The following is a 21,673-nucleotide window of genomic DNA, read 5'->3' on the forward strand; positions in this document are numbered from 1 at the left end:
TTTGTCCATTTTCAACCCAACTTGGGTTGTTTTTAACCCAGCATTTTTTAGAGTGCAATAATCAAAAAGTGAACTTTTTATTGCTGAGCAATTTATTAAATGTTTATTGAATAATAATTAAACAATAAACTTATTAATAAATGTTAATTTCCAACATATTTTGGGTTCATTTTAAGCAAGCAATACAGTAATTTTTAAACAATAGTTGAGTTAAATAAAACTACCCAGCAGGTTGTGCAAACATTTAACCCAACTGCTGGGTTAAAACAACCCAATCACTGGGTTTCAATTTCAACCCAAATTGGGTTTGGTTTTTACTAATTAAAGAGCAAACATACAACAAAAGCATAAAAGACAAATACAGGTATGAGATGCACAGAAATTATCTGAATGAAAGGTTTCAGAACATTTTCAACCAGATCCTGGTTCTTCATTCCACACACAGTTACACTCTAAAAAATGTTTGGTTAAAAACAACCCAAGTTGGGTTGAAAATGGACAAACCCAGTGGTTGGGTTAAATGTTTGCCCAACCTGCTGGGTAGTTTTATTTAACCCAACTACTGATTAAAAATGACTATATGGCTTGCTTAAAATGAATCTAAAATAGGTGAGAAATTAAAAATTAGACACATAATTACTAGAGGCAACAGTAGTAATCAAAAGGTGAACATTTATTAATAAGCAATTTAATAAATGTTTATTGTTTATTATTCATCATCTTATTAATAAATGCTCATTTATTAAACATATTAATAAATGTTAATTTCCAGCATATTTTGGGTTCATTTTAAGCAAGCAATACAGTAATTTTTACACAACAGTTGAGTTAAGTAAAACTACCCAGCACGTTAGGCAAACATTTAACCCAACCACTGGGTTAAAACAACCCAATTGCTGGGTTTGTCCATTTTCAACCCAACTTGGGTTGTTTTTAACCCAGCATTTTTTAGAGTGTACAGTTCTTAGAAATTACAGCGTTGTATTTGTAAAACCGGTATATTCCTAGTTAAGAGATGCAAGAAAACTCATGCCAGTGAAACCAAACGCTGGCCATGTAGATTTATTGGAGAGGACTGGATACCTGTCTTCAGCAACCCAAAAGTCACTCGAGGCCCCTTAAACCTCTACATATAAGCTCAGCCTGCAAAGGCATTTCAAGGTTAACAGTAACATGCCAATGGAAAGTTCCAAATTCTAAGAATGATTTCATGGAATTAGGAGTAGAGTGACCTCCAAGACCATTCGCATATTGCATAATGACATATGTCTACTCAAACAGTGCTTGTCAGTGAGGTGAGTATATATAATCATTACCTCCCTCAGTTACTGTTTTCCTGCATCTCTTGGGAAGTTCACTGTGAGAATTGCGGCATTCCAACTATGCGTGTCAGAGGAGGAACAGGACTAAGGTGATCACTCATTACTCTTGCCCTTTTATCTGCAACCGCTTCCACCCACTGAGGCCTTGTGCGTGTGATAAATGATTCACTGATCAACAAACAAAGACAATCAGCGAGAAACATAAACACTGAAGGGGGGAACGCAGCATACTCAAACAAGCAGAGGGAGACAGGCCAGATTCATCAGTCATCCGATGGGGACGTATTTGTAAAGTGGGTGGCCCAGAGGGGAAGTTGGGGGATGATCGGCTCAGATTGACCCCCCACTGAACTGCGAGGAAAGGGAGGAAACAGAGGGGTGGAGTGAAGGAGGAAAATGAGAGGGAGTGAACAAGGGAGTGTGAAAGAAAGAGGCTGGATGGACCTTCTGACAAGAGTGTTTAGTTATGAAAACAAAAGTATTGTAACAGATGGCACCCTGGAAACCTCATAACAGCGGATTGGAACGAGACGGCGCAGCTTATCGGAGTCGACGGATGACTTGCACACACACAAACTTTGGGATATAAGATCTCCCTAGGAGGGTCTAACACCCATTAGAGTTTGGAGACCAGCACTTTGGGGTGAAATATGTTTTTACCACTGTGATTTCTTAGAAGACCAGTTATTAAGATGGGAAAATAAACTTGTGGAGATCAAGAACAAATTTCCTGATTTACGTTTGAACTTCACCAGCCAGGACTACAAACCATTTTTGACCAGAAATGGAAACCGCGGTACCTTTGGGAATGTTTTACGACAATGTGTCGGTTTTAGACCTGGATGGCGCTGCGATAAACAACGTTTACATCCAGGAGGACTTTGATGCTTTCAGCATCACCATGGCCGTAATGTACTTGGCAGTGTGCATTGTGGGATTGGCCGGGAACTCGCTGGTCATCATCACCATTCTGAAGCTGGACAAAATGTCTTCGGCGACCACCGTCTACATTTTCAACTTGGCTTTGGCTGATGGACTTTTCATGGTAGGGCTCCCGTTTATTGCTATCCAGAACTTCCAAGACCAATGGATCTTCGGAGATGCCGTATGTAAGCTGGTTATGGTTCTGGATGGCATCAATCAATTCACAAGCGTGTTCTGCCTGACGGTGATGAGCGTTGACCGTTATATGGCGCTTGTAGACCCTTTGCGCTTCGCTAGTTGGCGGACGCCGCGTCGGGCGAAGATCATCGCTGCATTAATGTGGTTTATCTCTCTATTTCCCGTTCTTCCCATGGCTATTCACTTTTCCGCCAACTACGGTTTGTGCACCGTTGACCCCCATGTTGCATCTGACACCTGGTGGTTGAGCTTTCTCAGCTACACGTTTGTATTGGGCTTTGCCTTGCCCTTCACCATAATGATTGTGTTTTACACAGCGCTGTTGGTGACTCTGAGAAACACCACTTCTTCACTGGAGAGTCACCGGCTGGAGAAACAGGTAACCAAGATGGTGGTGGCGGTTGTGTTGGTGTTTGGCGTCTGCTGGCTGCCGTTCTACGTCTTCAACTTTTGCTCTCTGCACCGGTCGGATTTGGCGTTGGATTTCACTCGTGGCTTTGAGTTTGTGGTGCTGCTGTCGTATTCGTGGAGCTGCGCCAATCCAATACTGTATGCGTGTCTGTCAGAAACCTTTCGAAGGCATTTCCACGCCCTCCTCTGTCCCCACAAGAGCTCACCGACACACTGCGACAGAGACACCGAGGGGTACGTCCTGCACGACACTAACGTACAAGCTTAGTTTTAAACATTTAGAGGGTTTGTGTTGCAATACATTCCCATTTTTGTAAACAGACAATCCTTGCTTTCAGCACCACTTTTTTGTAGTGCAATTCAAAGTACGAGCATGTGAGATTGCCTTTCATTCTGTGCCATTAAGAAAAATACATGAGCAGACTGAGGCATGATAAGTGGCAAGAGAAAGACTAATTTTTTCAGCACAAAAGCAAAGTAGACGTGGTTGATTTCCATGCAATGGAAGGGCCGTGTTGTAAGGATGATTATGTAATTTCTGCCCTCCTGTACAAGTGCTGTCAAATTGATTGTGGACTTCTGGATGATGTCATGGTTGTCATGGCATCCAGCTTGGACCAAATAGTTGAGGATTTTTGTGCAACTGTTGCTAAATGACACATGAATAAGGAATGTGGTTGTTAATTTGTTTGAAAACAGTTGATTTATTTGATGCTGATAGCCAACGCTGCCATGGTTTAAATAACCAAATGTGTTACTAAGTGTTAAAATAAATGTAGTAATTAATAACACATGGCCATTTAAACACATATGTGTTTATATATATACACACACACATACATACATACATACACAGGGTAATGTATATTTTGTTATATATATATATATATATATTTGTTTCCATTTTTGGAAATATCTGTTAAATATGTTTTTGGTTTGACAGGATGCCACATGAAGAAACCAAAAGTAAATATGCTTTTTAACTTTTTTGATAATATATTCTGAATGTATTGTAATATATTATGAATATTATGCATCATTTACCCTTGTTTTCAATGTATCACAGTATTTTGCCAATATTTATGCTTATGCTTTTAATGCCAATGTTTTACTTTATTGCATGTATAGAATATTTGCATATAATCATCCAAAACGTATTATATTACTTTCTACATAATAAATTATCATTGTGCATAAACATTAAAATGTGCAGATAAATGAAAGAGTGTGTAATTCTCTTTGTTCAAGTAAGGATACTGCAATATTTAAACATTTATGAATGTCTGAACATGCAAGCAAAGTTTTATTGTGGTTGTCAAAGGAAAACATTTTCAGAATAAAGTTTAAAGAGAAGCAAACATGCATCCAACTTGAGCAGTACATCCTCTTGGGTTTTGCACAGGAAAAATTATTCTATTATATACTTCAAGTTTGACTCAGGTTGGTATTAATATCTCAACGGAGTTGAAGGCTGAGAAATACATTGAGAAAATGGCCCACAACACTTCTTTGGCTCACATCTGGCTCACATTCAAAATGTTATAAACGTGTTGTTTTTGCAGCAGTTTTATAGGCAGCCAAGGTGCAATGCATGCCTATAACATACCTTTCCTTATTCCCAACTCATGGCTCATAGGAGAATCTGGTAGTATAAAACTTTTATCTTCAAATTAAGGGTATGACCACACATGTGCACATGTATAAATACTGTGCAAACTCACACTTTTCCCTAAAATTAGCATTCTTACCCATCATTATGTAAAAAAAATGCACAAATTAAAAAATGCTATGAGACCAATACTACACTTTAAAAAATGCTGGGTTAAAAATAACAGAAGTTGGGTTAAAAATGGACAAACCCAGCAACTGGTTTGACATTTAAATGTTTAAATGTCTGCTGGGTGATTTAAAAATTACCATAGCTTAAAATGAACCCAAAATAGGTTGGAAATGAACATTTACTAATGTTTAATAAATAAACATTTATTAAATTGCTTATTAATAAATGTTCACCTTTTGATTATTATTATTTCCTCTAGTATTTTTAATTTCCAACCTATTTTTGGCTCATTTTAAGCCAGACATATAGTAATTTTTAAACAATAGTTGGGTTAAATAAAACTACCCAGCAGGTTGGTCTAACATTTAACCCGACCACTGGGTCAAAACAGTCCAAACACTGGGTTTGTCCATATAACCCAACTTATTGATGTAAACTCTAAAAAATGCTGGGTTAAAAACAACCCAGGTTGGGTTGAAAATGGACAAACCCAGCAACTGGGTTGTTTTAACCCAGTGGTTGGGTTAAATGTTTGTCCAACCTGCTGGGTAGTTTTATTTAACCCAACTATTGTTTAAAAATTACTGTATATTGCTTGCTTAATGAACCCAAAGTATGTTGGAAACTAACATTTATTAATATGTTTAATGAATAATAATTGATCCATATAGTAATTTATAGTTGGTTTAAATAAAACTGCTCAGCACATTAGGTAAACATTTAACTCAACCGCTGGGTTTGTCCATTTTCAACCCAACTCGGGTTGTTTTTAACCCAGCTCATGAATGTATGAGACAGAACTTGGTGGGAGACAGTATGCTTATATGAGAACACGTAAAAAGATTAATTCCCATGTACAAATGTAGAAAATAGTATCCCATGGCTCCATGACGAATGTTTTCCTAACAATTGTCAAAAATACATACCTCTGACATAAAACAGATGCAATCTAAGCTTATCAAATCTTCCAGAAAATGATTTAGATACAAAATTAGAAGGTTAGCAATAGCTCTCACGCACATTATGTACCAAAACAATTTTAAATAACATCTCTCAGGAGGTTATGAGTTCACGTCCCTCATTACTCTGACCAAAGGGCAACATCTATATTGTCACTTAATTTCATTATGAAATAACTCATTCTGAATCAGCACATCATTGACAAAAAATATTCTATACAAATAAAAATATAATATATAACATAAAAATATATAAAACTCTGTAATAAAAATTTATATACAATAGTGACACCTATTAGCAAATCTAGGAACTCTAATTTAAATATAATTTAATTTGCAGTCCTGTTTATGTGTTTTTCATGTCTTTCTTGTACAGAAACCTTTTGCTTTAACCCTGCCATTATCCATCCAGTCGACAGTGCAACATACTCTAGTTAACACTGCATTTGACCATTTTTAAACAACAAAACTGTCCGCCAGATCAGCTGTCACTTCTATATCACAGATGACCGGCTTTGGCTTTGTGCCTTAGAAAACATCCTTTTAAACTCCTATCTCCCCTTTTTGATTATACTCATCTATCATCAGTAGTTATCACCATAGTATAAACTGACAAAAGCTTTTAATTGGACCCTTGGGTGTCACATGTCCAGTCTAGGCCTATAATGTATAGGTTTGAAACAGGGACATAATTAATAGGTTAGTTATAGTTTGCTAAGACACTAATTCAAGACAGTAAAGAAGCCATATGCTGCTGAGGCTTAAAGAAAAAAAACAATTTAACAATTACATTCAAAATTATATAAAATCGTTTTACCTTTGAGGCAATTGTGAAACATGTTCTTAAAAATAAGAACAGATGTATTTATCTGTTTAAAAAAACCTATGTATTTAAAATAGGAACAAAATGTAAACAGAACTGTTAGCCTATGTGAATTCTCGTTCATTTTTGTGTTGAACCAGTGGCTTTAGCGTTCAAAGCCCATTGTATTTTCTAAATTTCAAATAACATGTTTTATGACTTTCCGTCTGTCCGTGATGAAGGTGATGCCGCTTCATCTTAGATCCGGTTTACGCATAGCGTTTTTTCCCCGCGTAAATAGGCGGAAGGACGGCCATTTCTTGACTCGATCTGCTTTTTTAGCCTCTCGCGCTCGTTTAAAATGGCGCATCAAGTTAAAAAAAAAAAGTTTCTTTAAAAAGCAAAACGCGTATACACCTTATGCAACCCCACCCATTTTCAGCGCGGACGGTTCTCTCTTGTCTTCCGGTTTTTATTTCCATTTAGGCTATGCAAAGAATATACAGCAAGAAGCGAAACTCAATAGAACGTTCCATTGCAACACCGGCGCCCAGCAGCAGCCCTCCGTTTACGCGATTTCGATTACTCGTCGGTCCACTAGTTTCTATGGCAATATCAGCTGCTTTGTTAAAAAAAAAAAAAAAAAAACAGAAGTACATTAAAGCTGAAATCCAACCTGACTGATGACATCACTGAATAAAATACTATTGCTAGTGACCATCAAATCCTTTTAACAGTTCATTTTACAGACTTTGCGTTTAAGTCTTCCCCTTTTTTCACAAAACCTTTGCTCTCCAGAAACCCAGTCAGTCTGGGTTAAAATTCTTTCAAATCTAGTATTAGCCTTAGGCTTAGAAATACTGAATTAATACCAACATATGAAATTAAATTAAGGACATGCATCAGAAAAATTGGGAATGTTGGACAAGAAATATCTGAAACAGCTTGATTTTGCAGTGTTGTATAATGTCCGTTAAAGCAAAAGTGTCCAAAAGTGGGAATTATGCGATAATGGACACAGCAATGCATCATGTATTAAGATCGTTATGTTTGTAGCTTGATCCATTAAAACGTACAATATATTTCAATTCAGACATATTACTATTAGCTTCCACTAGGTCTGAAATATATTATTTGCTGCAAACATGATGATCTTAAATTTATTCATTATTAATTTACTATTAAATGCATAACGTTGCTTAAAATGGAAATACTCAGTAAAGTAGGCTAACTACGTTACCTCAGATTGATGGATAAATGGTTGGATTCCACAACTGGTAAAATAAAACATATATAAGACAATACAACATTTACTGTAGGAGCCATACAATTTATTGGTAACTTAATTTAAAAAACGGTTGTATTGCGCTTCTGATTTGGTTGTGAAATTTGTTGATTCGGGGTGTGTAAGATGTGAAGAATTCGATGGTCCAGTTAGTATTTTCACCCCATAATGGCGGCCTCGCTACCGGAGCGCCATCTGGTGGCTGTTATCCAAAAAATATCAGTGTCACCTCTTGGGTTATATATTATTTGCTCTAGGTATAACATTCATTCAGTTCACCCCGATTTACCTGTTCTGGCCAGTAGGTGAAACTTTTAGTCCGTCGTAATTGATTCAAATGTTTAAAACAGTTAAGACAATGAAATCAAAATGATCCATTCCTATTTTTATGGAATCTTGCAGTATCTGTGCATCTTTTTTTTTTTAATTCATGTGCCTCGTAATCGTGAATCAAAATAACTTCCCCTCCCTCCTGCAGCGACATCTCTGATGAGAGGGATTACCGGCACGAGGGCGGGGCAATCTGTCACTCACATGAGATCCACCAATAGCAAACCACAACCATTCAAACAAATCCCTATTAGCAAAATCAAGCCCCGCACTACATTTTTTTTCTTGTTCGAGAAGCCGTTTCACTCGGCTATATGGCTACTTCACAATATTGGAAGAAAAGACTATTGCAACCTCAGAAGAATCAGAATTAGCTTCATTGCCAAGTGTTTGAACACACAAAGAATTTTTCTTAGTGCACATATACAAATACAACAACAAGAGATAAAATAGTACATTTATATATATATATATATATATATATATATATATATATATATATATATATATATATATATATATATATATGTATTCTATGCAGACTCCTGTGCAGACTGTTCTATTTAACACATTTAAATTCCATCAATTTTTGACCAACCTTAGCAAACCCCTTGTGTTGAACTGCAAGCCCTAATGCATTTCACTCTTCCACCGATACCTGTTGGTGTTCTCCTGCTGAGTTCCCAAATGCCTTGTGGGCTCGAAAATAAGCTGTCTTAAAAACATGTTTCACATTCTCGATATAATTGATTCAATTTGTGGAGATGTTTATCATGAACATTTCTATCATCCAATATTTCACCCCACATCTCAAATTGGAAATGGAATTTTAAACATTTGTTGGAATAAAATGACACACTCCTTTAGAAAATATAGAATTTTATGTATCCTAAATACAAACTAATTAAATAATATGTTCACACTTTTGAAATAATTCAACATAATTACTTAAAAATTATGCACAATAAAAATATGATGCACAAAAAGTGATATTTTTTTTCACACATTGCATCTCATAATCAGTTTCAAGCATGATCTTCACTCACATTGTTGAACTTTTTTGTCCACTTTTTTAAAGGGTTTGAATAAAAGTGTTGTTTGCTATTTGTGTAAAATTATAAATATTGAAATGTTTCATGATTAAATTGATTTTTGGGGTTACATTTTTACATTTTAAGATTGATACGTCTTTTGTGCAAGCTTAAAATAATCAAATATGTTCATAAACATAATTGATAAAGGCATTGTGAAAAGTTTCCTAGGAAGTTTTAACATGAAGAAAAGTTTGACATCTCTAAAAATCAGCAACTGGGGCATAAAAGTGCCCAAAGTTAAAGGAACACAAAAATGCTTTGCTTTCTCATTACTAATGCACAACCCTCTCTCTTTGTTTTAACCATAAACCATTCCTGACAAGGATTTTTCTTATTTGTATTACTTTTGTCAGCTTGAGGAGAATGTTTTTCCTCTCACTGTTGCCTTGTTCTTGAAATATGAATCATATTTAAAACAGTATTTCTGAGAATGCTGCAACTATCCATTTGTTTAGAGCTCAAGTTTAGAAAATAAAAGGCTCTCTATGTCAACCACTTATCAAATATAATAGATGTTCTTTCTTTTTCCAAGCCTACTTGTTTCAGTTAAATCATTTATCATTTTGATTTATTTAGCCCGTTTTGTCAAGTTGCGTCTGTTTATTATCATTGCCACAGTTTACCTTTCATCAAGGCTTTTCATGACTTATCAGCCATTGACCTTTAACCCCATATATTCAGTTCCTGCTCTTGCTAAGTGTCGTCAGAGGTGAAGGCTCTCTGCTGTGTTCACTTCTCTTCCTTTAGGATTGAGAATATCAGTTCTGTTAGCAGAAGATGCTATAACCATTCTCAGGATTCAACCTGGATTTCTTTTTAATATTATTTGTCAAGCAATTGAATCTAGTGTACATTTACTGCCTGCAATTTTCATATAGAAGAGTTTGGGTTCATATAAATTTATTTTTGTTTAAGGTTACAAAGAGGAGCATCATTGATTTCCATATGGGGGGAAAATACTATGGAAGTCAATGTTGCCCAGCAACTGTTTGGTTACAAACATTCTTCAAAATATATTCCTTTGTGTTCAGCAGAACAAAGAAATATATACAGGTTTGGAAGAATTTGAGGGTGAGTAAATGATGACAGAATGTTAATTTTAGGGTGAACTATCCCTTTAAGAAACACACTCCTCACATGATAATGTGAACTGGTCATGTGTTGATGTATATTTTTGACCAGATTAGTTAAATTAGTTTCAGTAGTTATTTGAAACAGATTTATAGGCACACTATGTACATTTTCGCCACTAGAGGTCGCTTATTCAAAACAAAAGCATATATTTATGACGCCTTGACGATTTAATACGATTTAACATTATTATTTGGGGGGGGGGGGGTGTTTATATACAAATTGTTAGGTAAAAAACGTGTTTAAAATAGTTGGATCAGTTGAATGTTTTTAGCTAATGTGAAAATGACTTTGTTTCCTGCTATAGCTAATAATCCATTATATATCGCCTATATTTCACATAATTTATTTAGACATGTCGTGTACTTCATGCTAGAATCGTAGGATAATTGTCTTTTGCCCCCCCCCCCCCCCCAATTTCTGTCTTTCTTTCTTTCTTTCTTTCTTTCTTTTTATACATGTGACCATGAAGTAATCCAAAAGTAATCGGATTACATTACTTTCTTATTGTGGTACTTGGATTACGTTACTGAGTAACTAAGTAATTTGTAACAGAATAAATTTTTAAAGTAACCCTCCCAAGCCTGGTCATGGTAAAACATGGTACTCGCGGTAAATCAATAAAACGAGATTTAAACAAGACTGAATGTGTTCAGCTATATAACATGATTAGTTTTCTGTTGATGGATGTATCCGAACAGTTGCTCACCTGTCTAATAAAACACATAATATATTAAAGCGTCTTTGGTGTTTCCATGGTTTCTACAAAACAAAACCATGAAGATAACGTGATGTAATTGATAGGTGACACAGTCCATGTCCTGGTTAAAATAGCTTATTTCTCTGGATTTAAACATTCTTTGGGATAATGTACTCAAAGTCAGCAAAATATATAACATCGTTCTAGTGGGTTTTGGATATTTTAATCCAAAAATCTTACATATTGTGCCTTTAAAAGTGTGGATTAGATTCATGCATTCACATAATTTGATTGGCAACACAAGATTCAGTTATTTTACATGTCTTACCTCTTCTGATGCCTTTCATGGGTGATTGTCACATGACAAAGATGGCAGATTCCAGGTTGCACACTTCCACAGGGTCCTATTCCAGTCGTGGAACTCCCATTAAAGGGATAGTTCATATTTTGAAGAAGGTTTGTAACCAAAAATGTTTGTTACAAACTTTATTTATATTTTGAAGAAAGTTTGTAACCTGGCCACTTTGGGGCACCATTAACTTGAGAAAAAAATAAAAAAAAAAATACTATGGAAATCAATGGTGCCCAGAACTGCTTAGTTTCCTACATTCTTCAAAATATCTTCCTTTGTGTTCAACAGAACAAAGACATTCATACAGGTTTGGAACAACTTGAGGATGAGTAAATGATGACAGAATTTTCAGTTTTGGGTGAATTATCCCTTTAAGATGATCAGAAATGGTAGGTACCAAGTTTTCATAGTGTCATTTTTACATCTTGGTTTCAATAAATGGTGTAAGTGTATGCTTCCATACCACATCAAATTCTTTCATCTCAAAAATTTTAGGGAAAATTTGATTTCTCATGATGTGACTCATTTAAAGTCTCTTAATTTATTCCCACGTGCATCTAATTTTAAACATCTTTTTTTGGGGGGATACAAATAAAAAAATATTTTGACCCCTGCCATATTCCCGTATCCTTATCAAGACCACACAGCAAAAACAACTAAATATAGCCTTTCACGTCGTTTAGATTAATGCATCTCCTCAACTGCGCAGGATATATAATATCGAGGAGGGCGGGAAGCGCGCGCGCTCGGCGGATCAGTAGCTCCATCTGCACGCGGAGCGGGAAGCTGCACTCACACTCGGTCTCGCGCTCCAGCAGCACACGCGCGCGAAGATCTGACGGACATCGTTGCGCTCTGACTGAAAATACCAAAGGAATTCGACTGCTGCCACCGAAATTTCGTTTTCATGACTTAAATTTCAAGTTTGTAAAGTTTAAGTGCGACATTCGCTCATAAACATATGTTTTAGTTTATTTTCTACAGAAATAACGGTTATTTGTTATCTGAGGGGAACTGCCGGTGTCCTGACGCACAAACGGACACGCGCGGGCTTATCAGGAGGTGTCAAGTCCGAGTGTCGTTCATTCTTAGTTGGATTTCGCACTTTCTCGAACAGTTTTCGATAATATTATGGTGGCCAATGGAAACATGTGAAGTTATATTCCAGGAATGGATCTCCAAAGATGTCCCATAACTACAGGTAAATCTTTAAAGTGAAATATAGACATCAGATAAATGTCTTTTACAGCATGCTAATTCACATGGCATTTTATATATACGATTTAACATTATTATTTGTATATATTATAATATATACAAATTGTTAGGTAAAAAACGTGTTTAAAATAGTTGGATCAGTTGAATGTTTTTAGCTAATGTAAAAATGACTTCCTACTTGCTATAGCTAATAATCCATTATATATCGCCTATATTTCACATAATTTATTTAGACATGTCGTGTACTTCATGCTAGAATCGTAGGATAATTGTCTATTTCCCTTACGAAAATTAACCATGGTTTCATTATAGTAAAAGTGTAGTAACCAGGTTTTTTTTTTTTAGCTAATTGATTACCATTTATATAACCACAGTTTTACCACAAATACCATGGTTAAACTATGATTAGAGTAGCAAAGCCATCGCTAATTTGTGGTTACCATGATTTAACTATAATAACCATGTTTTTTTATTTTATTTGTAGTAAAACCATGGTTAATTTTCGTAAGGATATTTAAGCAGACTGATCCATCATTGAGGGTTTAGGAAAGTCTAGTGTATGATTTGATCTCAGTTGGGTTTCTGTAGTGAAGATGCTGTGATATTGTGTGGGATGTAGACCGACACGATTTGGAAACGGGAGAACAGCACTGCAGTACTTCACTGTTATATTAATTCATGTATACGAGGCTTGGATGAGCTGTGCAGCATAATTAATTTGTCAGACTATCTCTTTTGGGTCGAATATTCATACTGTTTGCTCAGTAAAGATCAATTAAACCAATATTTGCTAGGGCAAAAGTCAATGATCTGTAGAAACCAGACAGACAAGGTAAAGTCCTTGTTTATCCAGAGTTGCAGATCAGACCTGTAAGCAGCATGTGACCTTAAAATTGCAAGTATAATGGATCCATAATCAGATTCGATAGGCTTGTTTATGCATTTTGAGTGACCTGCATTCCATTTTCACCTGCTTTCACCAAATTATTACTTGAATAACGCTATTATTTAAGCAGAACGGATATAAATCCAGTCTCACGATATGCAAATATATCAGAATTCACTTTTCTGTTGAATGCATATTACACCCCATATTGCAGTGATAGTTTGAGATTCATGGTTGCTCCATCCATGTGTCTTTCTCACTCACATGTGAGTTATGGGATTCCCAAACTTCAATATGCTGATGTAATCCCATTTAGTGAGTAAACAACCATGCACATTTGCACTTGGTTGCATCACAACTTGTATTAGTCTCAAATGCATGATCAAGTGAAAATAGTTATTGGAAATATTTATGAAAATAGTTGATTTCAAGTTAACTGAAAATTTCGATTTCAAAAATGTTGTGGTGTGCATTTGTATCTCCTGAACATTGAGTCTGAAATCACACAGTACACTCTAAAAAATTAAGGGTCTTTATGAGTTCAACAGTTCCTGCCCCCTTTTTCAGCAGCGCTGGTTCCAGAAGTATTTTTTTCCATGCATTTTCCCCATAGGGATTTAAAAAAGTCTTCATTAAAGAGTGATAAGTCCAAGCCAATCAGCTACAAGGTGAATCATAACATTGCAAACTTTGATTTGAAGCAAAACATTTTTTGAAAATCAGACAAAAATACAAAAGTACAAGACGGCTTTAATGAGGGAAAGAACTACAATCCCATGAAGCACTGCGAACAGCATAATCAAATTAAAAACGATACAGAAATCTATTGGCATCTGGAACCTTTAACATTCATTGAACCTTTCCATTGAACAAAAGATTCTTTATAGTGGAAAAAGTGTTTGTAACATTATGAAAGAAAAAAAAAAGTTCTTTATCCCATGATTTACTCACCCTCAAGCCATCCTAGATGATTATGACTATCTTCTTTCAGACGAACACAATCAGAGATATATTTAAATATATCCTTAGTCCTCAAAGGTTTATAATGGTTGTGAATGAAAACCAAAAAAAGCATCCATCCATCATAAAAGATATCCATATGACTCCAGGGGGTTAATAAAGGCCTTTTGAAGCAAAATTATGTGTTTCTGTAAGAAAAATATCCATATTTAAAACTTTATAAATTCAAATAACTAGCTTACTGCGCACATCGATTTAAAAGTATAAAATGAGAAATTTAAAAGAGAATTTGTTGGAGGATTTTGATATAAGAAGAGGAGAGGAGTTTGAGTTTGTTGCACAGCCCTATTTGTTTGAACCGTGAGAGGCGTCTAAACTTATAATACTCCTACATCCACGTCATACATCACGTCACGGGTTACTCATTTGACTCATTTTGTCCACCGGAAGCTAGTTATTTGAAGTTTTAAATATGGATATTTCTCTTACAAAAACCCATCGCTTCGCTTCAGAAGGCCTTTATTTAACCCTCTGGAGCCGTATGGATTAGTTTTATTATGGATGGATGCATTTTTTTTTTTTTTTTTTCGTTTTAAAATTTGGGTTCCCATTCACAACCATTATAAACCTTGGATGACTAAGGGTATTTTTAAATATAGCTCGTGTGAAAGAAGATATACACCTAGGATGGCTTAAGCATGAGTAAATCATGGGATAATTTTCCACTTTTTAATAATTAGTCCACTTTTAAATAAACTTTTCCTGATAATTTACTCACCCTCATGTCATCCAAAATGTTCATGTCTTTCTTTCTTCAGTCGAAAAGAAATTAAGGTTTTTAATGAAACATTTCAGGATTATTCTCCTTATAGTGGACTTCAATGGATTCCAAATGGATGAAGGTCAAAATTACAGTTTCAGTGCAGCTTCAAAGGGCTTTAATCGATACCAAATGAGGAATAAGGGTCTTATCTAGCAAAACGATTGGTCATTTTTAAAGAAAATACAACCGTATATGCTTTATAAACACAAAATATTGCCTTGAACGTACTTCCGCTTTCTGCATTCTTCAAAACGCTTACGCCTTCCCTATTCTACTTACGGAAAAAAAAAACGAAACTGGCGCTACGTTCGTTCCGTAAGTTGAATAGGGAAGGTGTAGGACATGCAACATAAGCGTTTTGAAGAATACGAAAAGCGGAAGCCCGTGCAAGGCGATAGAAGCTGCACTGAAACTTTAATTTTGACCTTCAACCGTTTGGAGGCCATTGAAGTCCACTATAAGGAGAATAATCCTGGAATGTTTTCATCAAAAACCTTAATTTCTTTTCGACCAAAGAAAGAAAGACATGAACATATTGGATGACATGGGGGTGAGTAAATTATCAGGAAAAGTTTATTTAAAAGTGGACTAATCCTTTAAGAACTGTTCACTGTTCTTTGGGGAACCAAAAATGCTTCTTCTTCTCTGGCATATCTCTGAAAACCCCCTTTTGAAAACCATTTTTAAGAGTGTAACGAGGAAATCAGAGCTACAGTCCACCATTAATGCTCCCAAAAGTCTTCAGTTATGCATAAACAATTACATTCACATGCGACATCCCAGAATTTGTTTGGATTAGATTACTTTCATTCGAGGCAAAGAAAAAGGCATATGTAGATGTGACATTATCGAAATTTGCAAATTGGTTGTTAACTCATATTTCCTTTTTTTTTTTCATTAATGCCCATAGGTTTCATATTAAACTGTGGACTCTATCTTCATAAGCCTTTTCCCGGTGAATAAACACTGCCAAAATGGACACATGGACGTTCATGCCCAATTCCAACCTGTCCCTCCCTGACCGCTTGGTGAACAATAGTTTCTTCCCAGGGAATGAGTCTGACTTTGGTCTGGAGATTTACCCTCACAATACCACTAACCATGGCTTCGACCAAACAAGTTCAGTAGTCATCACATTTGTGTACTTTGTAGTCTGTGCGGTGGGACTCTGTGGGAACACGCTGGTCATTTATGTCATCCTGCGCTACGCCAAGATGAAGACCGTCACAAACATCTACATTCTGAACCTGGCAGTGGCGGATGTCCTGTGCATGCTGAGTCTGCCCTTCATCGCCATTCAGCTCTTGCTGCTCCACTGGCCCTTTGGATCCGCGATCTGCCGTGTTGTCCTAACCGCGGACTCCATGAACCAGTTCACCAGCATCTTCTTTCTAACGGTCATGAGCTTTGATCGCTACCTGGCCGTGGTGCATCCGATCAAATCCACCAAATGGCGAAAGCCGCGTATGGCCAAAACCATCAGTCTGGCCATGTGGAGTGTGTCTCTGCTGGTCAACCTACCAATTATGATCTACAGCGGCGTGAACGCCAAAAGGAACGAGGCTCGGACGTGTACCATGTTGTGGCCGGAGCCCCAGAACACCTACTACACCGCTTTCATCTTCTACACCTTTTTCTTGGGCTTCTTCTTGCCGTTGATTGTCATCTCCATGTGCTACCTGCTCATCGTCATTAAGGTGAAATCCTCCGGCATGCGGGTGGGCTCCACCAAAAGAAAGCGCTCAGAGCGCAAAGTCACCCGCATGGTGTCTATCGTGGTGGTGGTGTTCGTGCTGTGCTGGTTACCTTTTTACGTATTCAACGTGACCTCTGTGACCGGAACCGTTCCCACCACACCTGTGCTGAAGAGCACCTTTGACTTTGTGGTGGTGCTGGGTTATGCCAACAGCTGCGCCAACCCCATCCTCTACGCCTTCTTGTCGGACAACTTCAAGAAGAGTTTCCAAAACGTCTTGTGTCTGAAAAGAGTCGGTGGCTTGGATGAGATCGACCGCAGCGACAGCCGACAGGACAGGACACGAATGGTCAACGACGTCATGACAGAAACGCAAAACGCCGCACTGCTCAATGGAAACCTTCAGACCAGCATCTGAAACAGCCGTTACATGAAATCTTAATTTTAAGACTGCATGTCAGAAACTACATCTAGGTGTGCTAGGAGAGATTTAGTATTTAAGATCAACATTAAGTATCAAAGTTTATCTGGACATTTTTAGGACATCCGCATGTCTTAAAGTGGTCCATTTGGAGGAGATCCTTTTGGAGAGCTTGATCTGATTGATCTCATGTATTTAAGTGATGAATGTCATTTACTGTAAATAACTAGTTGCTTTGTTTGGTGTTGCTCTCTGAATTAGTTATTGTGTTTGTTATGTGTGTATGTTCACTTCAGTGCCAATATTGTCTTTAAGAGATAATACCGCCAATTCAAGATCATGGCCCTCATTAGATAAACATCATTTCGCTCTCTCAAGCCTTCTGTGGAAAGACAAGGCCAAGCTTGTTAGAGGCTTCTTATTATTCAAGGCTTTTTGTTATGATGCATACAAGATGAGTGAGTGATGTTGTTATCCAGACTGAATATAAAAAGGTCTCCAAAATCTAACAAAATATGACAATTTATGTGGCCTATTTATTTGTTGTATATTTAGTGAATTATGCTTGCAATATCTTACCAAAACCTGATGGATGCCATCTTGTTTACATTTACAAAATCTTCCCTCATCACATTTCGCCTCTGGTTCCCAGTAGAATTTAATTTTGGTAGTGTAAATGGCATCATATGCTGGTCCAAAAGGTGTGGGCAGCAACATTATGTTGCCTTTTAAGATACCTCATTTTGGCAGCATTTATAGAGCATCATATGTATCCATCATGAAAAAGGCACTGAAAAAGAATCCAACATAGTTAGGTCTAATTAAAATCGACTAGTTTTGCATATTTTTGGCCGTTTACACTTGGTATTAAGATGCATTTTGGTCAATCAGATGGTGGACGATGCTAAATACCGGTGTAAATGGGGGGTAAAAAGTTTTGAGCTTGTCTACTTTTGACCACTTCCAGAGGTAGTCGGAAACACATTTGTCAGCTGAAGACCCAAGTTTCGTTTGAAGATGAAAAATGTACCAAGCACAATGTTCTCTCACCATTCCTGATTTCTAACACACACACACAGACCTTTGTGTTTTCCTGTCATCTCTGTGCGCGTTCATATGTAAATTGCACAAGCCATTATTTTGTCCATTAGATAGATAGTGAAAGACGGATTACTCTGATAGTTATGAATGGGAGAAACTGCAACGCTCAATATGGTGGAGTAAGTTCTGCCTTCTAAGTAAAAGAGCCAATCGCTGATTGATCAAGTCATTGGCTGCCCTTAGAAACTTTACCTGAGACTCACGCTTAGGACTGCACATGCACATTGGCTCATCTAGCCTGAAAAATAAGCTTTTTAAATACTATTTAAGCATAAGAAACAAAATCTATGGGATAGTTAATGTCAGATTTTGTTGCTGATTTGAAATATGTTATTTAATTGTGGGTTCACCAAGCAGTTTTTTAGGAACCACACCATTCAAATAGAGAGGAAATGAAATAGTTGCCCGGAGCCGATGCAAATATGGTGGCCGAGTGAACAGACATTCCTTGAAAGGGACTTTGATTAGAAAGATTTGAAAAAAACAAAACATACATTTACCCCCCCATATATCGTGTCCTAACCAAACGCGATGCGATAAGATTCCAGCAACAATTTTTCTGTCCACACCAGACTCGAGACACGATAAAGTCAATCAAACATCACAGCCAATCAAAAGAATGCATGGGCGGGCTTTCGACAAATTTATGAATATTACACCATTTTAACATAATAAAAAATACATACTGAGTTACTGAAACAATCTTTGTCATATAATACACTTGTCTGTTCACAATGAGTGGACAGTTTGAACGTTCTTGTTTCCTTTTATTTATTTCGATTACTTCGGTAAATTGTCCATTGTTGCTTTCAGTACGGCTATAAAAGACACACTAAATTATATTCAAACTCGCATTAGACACTTTTAAAATTAAATACCTGATATTATCATTGCCATACTTTGTGGTGTAGTTCCAGGCCACGACGTCGCAGAAAAATAGAAACCGTTTCTAAAATAGATTCATTGCGTTTCATTGTCACGGCTAGCTAGGACAAAAACTTTGGCCATGTTCACACAGTCAGTTTTTTACAGAAGAGGATTAGGGCCAAGCCATAGTAAAAAGTGAAACCATCTTGAGATTAAAGTTGTTAAATTTCAAGAAAAAAAACTCTTTAAATTTCGAGAAAAAAGTCGAAATAAAATGTTGAGAATAAACTCATTAAATTACGAGAAAAAACTCGTTAAATTTCAAGAAAAAAGTCGAGATAAAATGTTGAGAATAAACTCATTAAATTACGAGAAAAAACTTGTTAAATTTCGAGAAAAAAGTTGAGATAAAATGTTGAGAATAAAGTCATTAAATTATAAGAAAAAACTTGTTATATTTCGAGAAAAAAGTCGAGATAAAATGTTGACAATAAACTTATAATTCAATGAGTTTATTCTCAACATTTTATCTCAACATTTTTCTCGAAATTCAATGAGTTTTTTCTCGTAATTTAACGAGTTTATTCTCGTAATTTAACAACTTTTTCTCGTAATTTAATGACTTTATTCTCAACATTTTATCTTGACTTTTTTCTCAAAATTTAACAAGTTTTTTTCTCGTAATTTAGCGAATTTATTCTCAACATTTTATCTCGACTTTTTTCTCGAAATTTAATGACTTTATTCTCGAGATGGTTTTATTTTTTTATTATTGCTTGGCCCTAATCCTCTTCCATAGTTTTTGGGATTGACAACTGCATTTACTTAACAGGTGTGAGTCTCGAAATGTCTCGTTCACACAGCGCGAATATTCCGAGAATGTGGTTGTGAGTCCTGAAAATTTACGGGTGTGAGTTCGGTTATAGAATGCGGTTGATAAATAACCGTACTGCGTGTGGAAGTAACCATATTAAGGACTCAAATAAAGGACTGACAACCGTATTCTGCTGCTGTGTGAATGTGGACTTTTATTAGCATGTAAAGCGCTGTGTCGCGTCTGGTTAGGACACGGTGATAGACTCTTCCCTAGAAGAAATCAGGACAGATGTGGTTGAAAGTGGACAAAAGAGTGGATTAAAACACCAGGTGTAAACAGGTATGTGCCTCCCTCGTCCACTTGTGATCCGATCGTCCAAAACGCATCTTAATACCAGGTGTAAACGAAGCCTTTATGTGTTGTGTTTTTATGTTTAGAGTATTGTTGCCAAATTGTGAGTTATGGCTTTAGACGCTCACTAGGTTTTGAAATAGCTAGAGCTTTTGTAATTATTATCTGACCTGGAGAAATTTTATTTAGAACTTTTTCTAATTCATTGAATTAGTGTGAAGTAACCAAATGGCCATTGGTTGTACTAAACTAACATTCATCAGCTGACAAATGAGATGCAAATCAATCCTTCTCATTCCAGCTGTTATACAAACAACCTTTTGCTCAGTCAAACCAATGAAGGTCAAGGGGGCCGTGAGACAGACAACGATGACGGAGTTCATTCAACAGTACATTATTCATTAAAGTATTCAAACAAGTGCAATTCCTCTTGCCAATGTTGAATATACCTCATTATAAAACATAAGATGTTCAGCCTTTATCCATCATTGTGATGAATGCACCCCGTCACACTAATGTGGAAGCATCAACACGGACTGTTCAATACTGACGATGAATCGCATCATAACAGCTGCTTTACATTTGTATCGCTCGGAGGACATAAAAAACAATTAATTATAAACGATGCTGCAAGTGCCTTAAAGTAAAAAGACTCAAAAAGACGCACAGGATGAGAGAAGCGGAAACCGTGTGCATTCATTCATTCATTCATAGAGCTTTAACAATAAACCCTCCACCTTAATGTACAATCAATTCATCTACTATTATACACTTGTAAATACAAGACTAATTTTAAACCCCTAAGAGCTGTATAATGTGTAAATATTGAGCTGGCATCGGCAGAACATATTCAGCTCTCACCCATTTGAGGGGTTTAGAACATTTTAACATTTGCGAAGGGCTAAAACAGTTCAGACTGAACTTAGTCTGTCCGACTTCTGAATCAGATCTGCAAGTGCATGACGCAGGGTGAATGAGTGCATGTTTGGAAGAGTACACAGTATTTTCTAGGATCAAAAATGAACATTTTGAAACCTGAGGAAGTATTGATGACAGCAGAGAGGTTATCGCAGTATTCGTCCAGTACTTTGAGTTCAGTTCAATGTGCCTTTGACTGTCAGGCAGCATAGGAAGTGTGTCAGTGCGTAGTGCTTTAGTGTTTTATCTTATGTCAAGTTGTCTATAGTTCTCTCTCTGATGGTGTGGGCACAATATAGCATTCCCTTTATATTAATAACACATTTC

The 21,673-nt window shown here is 36.5% G+C and overlaps 2 protein-coding genes across 2 annotated transcripts; both read left to right on the plus strand.

Annotated features, from left to right (window-relative positions):
• The first annotated feature begins 1,712 nt into the window (after positions 1–1,712).
• Positions 1,713–4,003, plus strand: LOC137007841 (somatostatin receptor type 2). The gene is made up of 2 exons (XM_067369522.1): positions 1,713–3,089; positions 3,799–4,003. Exons 1-2 carry the CDS (start codon positions 2,107–2,109, stop codon positions 3,836–3,838), a joined length of 1,023 nt encoding a protein of 340 aa, XP_067225623.1. The 5' UTR covers positions 1,713–2,106; the 3' UTR covers positions 3,839–4,003.
• A 7,912-nt stretch (positions 4,004–11,915) lies between these two features.
• Positions 11,916–19,594, plus strand: sstr2a (somatostatin receptor 2a). The gene is made up of 2 exons (XM_067369749.1): positions 11,916–12,489; positions 16,086–19,594. Exon 2 carries the CDS (start codon positions 16,150–16,152, stop codon positions 17,287–17,289), a length of 1,140 nt encoding a protein of 379 aa, XP_067225850.1. The 5' UTR covers positions 11,916–12,489; positions 16,086–16,149; the 3' UTR covers positions 17,290–19,594.
• Positions 19,595–21,673: the final 2,079 nt, after the last annotated feature.

The sequence above is a fragment of the Chanodichthys erythropterus genome, chromosome 19 (genome assembly GCF_024489055.1).
Source record: "Chanodichthys erythropterus isolate Z2021 chromosome 19, ASM2448905v1, whole genome shotgun sequence".
In the NCBI taxonomy this organism is placed as follows: domain Eukaryota; kingdom Metazoa; phylum Chordata; class Actinopteri; order Cypriniformes; family Xenocyprididae; genus Chanodichthys; species Chanodichthys erythropterus.

Bases quoted from the DNA above. Each gene is read 5' to 3' on its own strand.
- LOC137007841 (XM_067369522.1), top strand. From the start codon at position 2,107: ATGGAAACCGCGGTACCTTTGGGAATGTTTTACGACAATGTGTCGGTT. The intron at 3,090-3,798 runs GTACGTCCTGCA...TTGGTTTGACAG, and splicing joins TGCGACAGAGACACCGAGGG to GATGCCACATGAAGAAACCA.
- sstr2a (XM_067369749.1), top strand. From the start codon at position 16,150: ATGGACACATGGACGTTCATGCCCAATTCCAACCTGTCCCTCCCTGAC.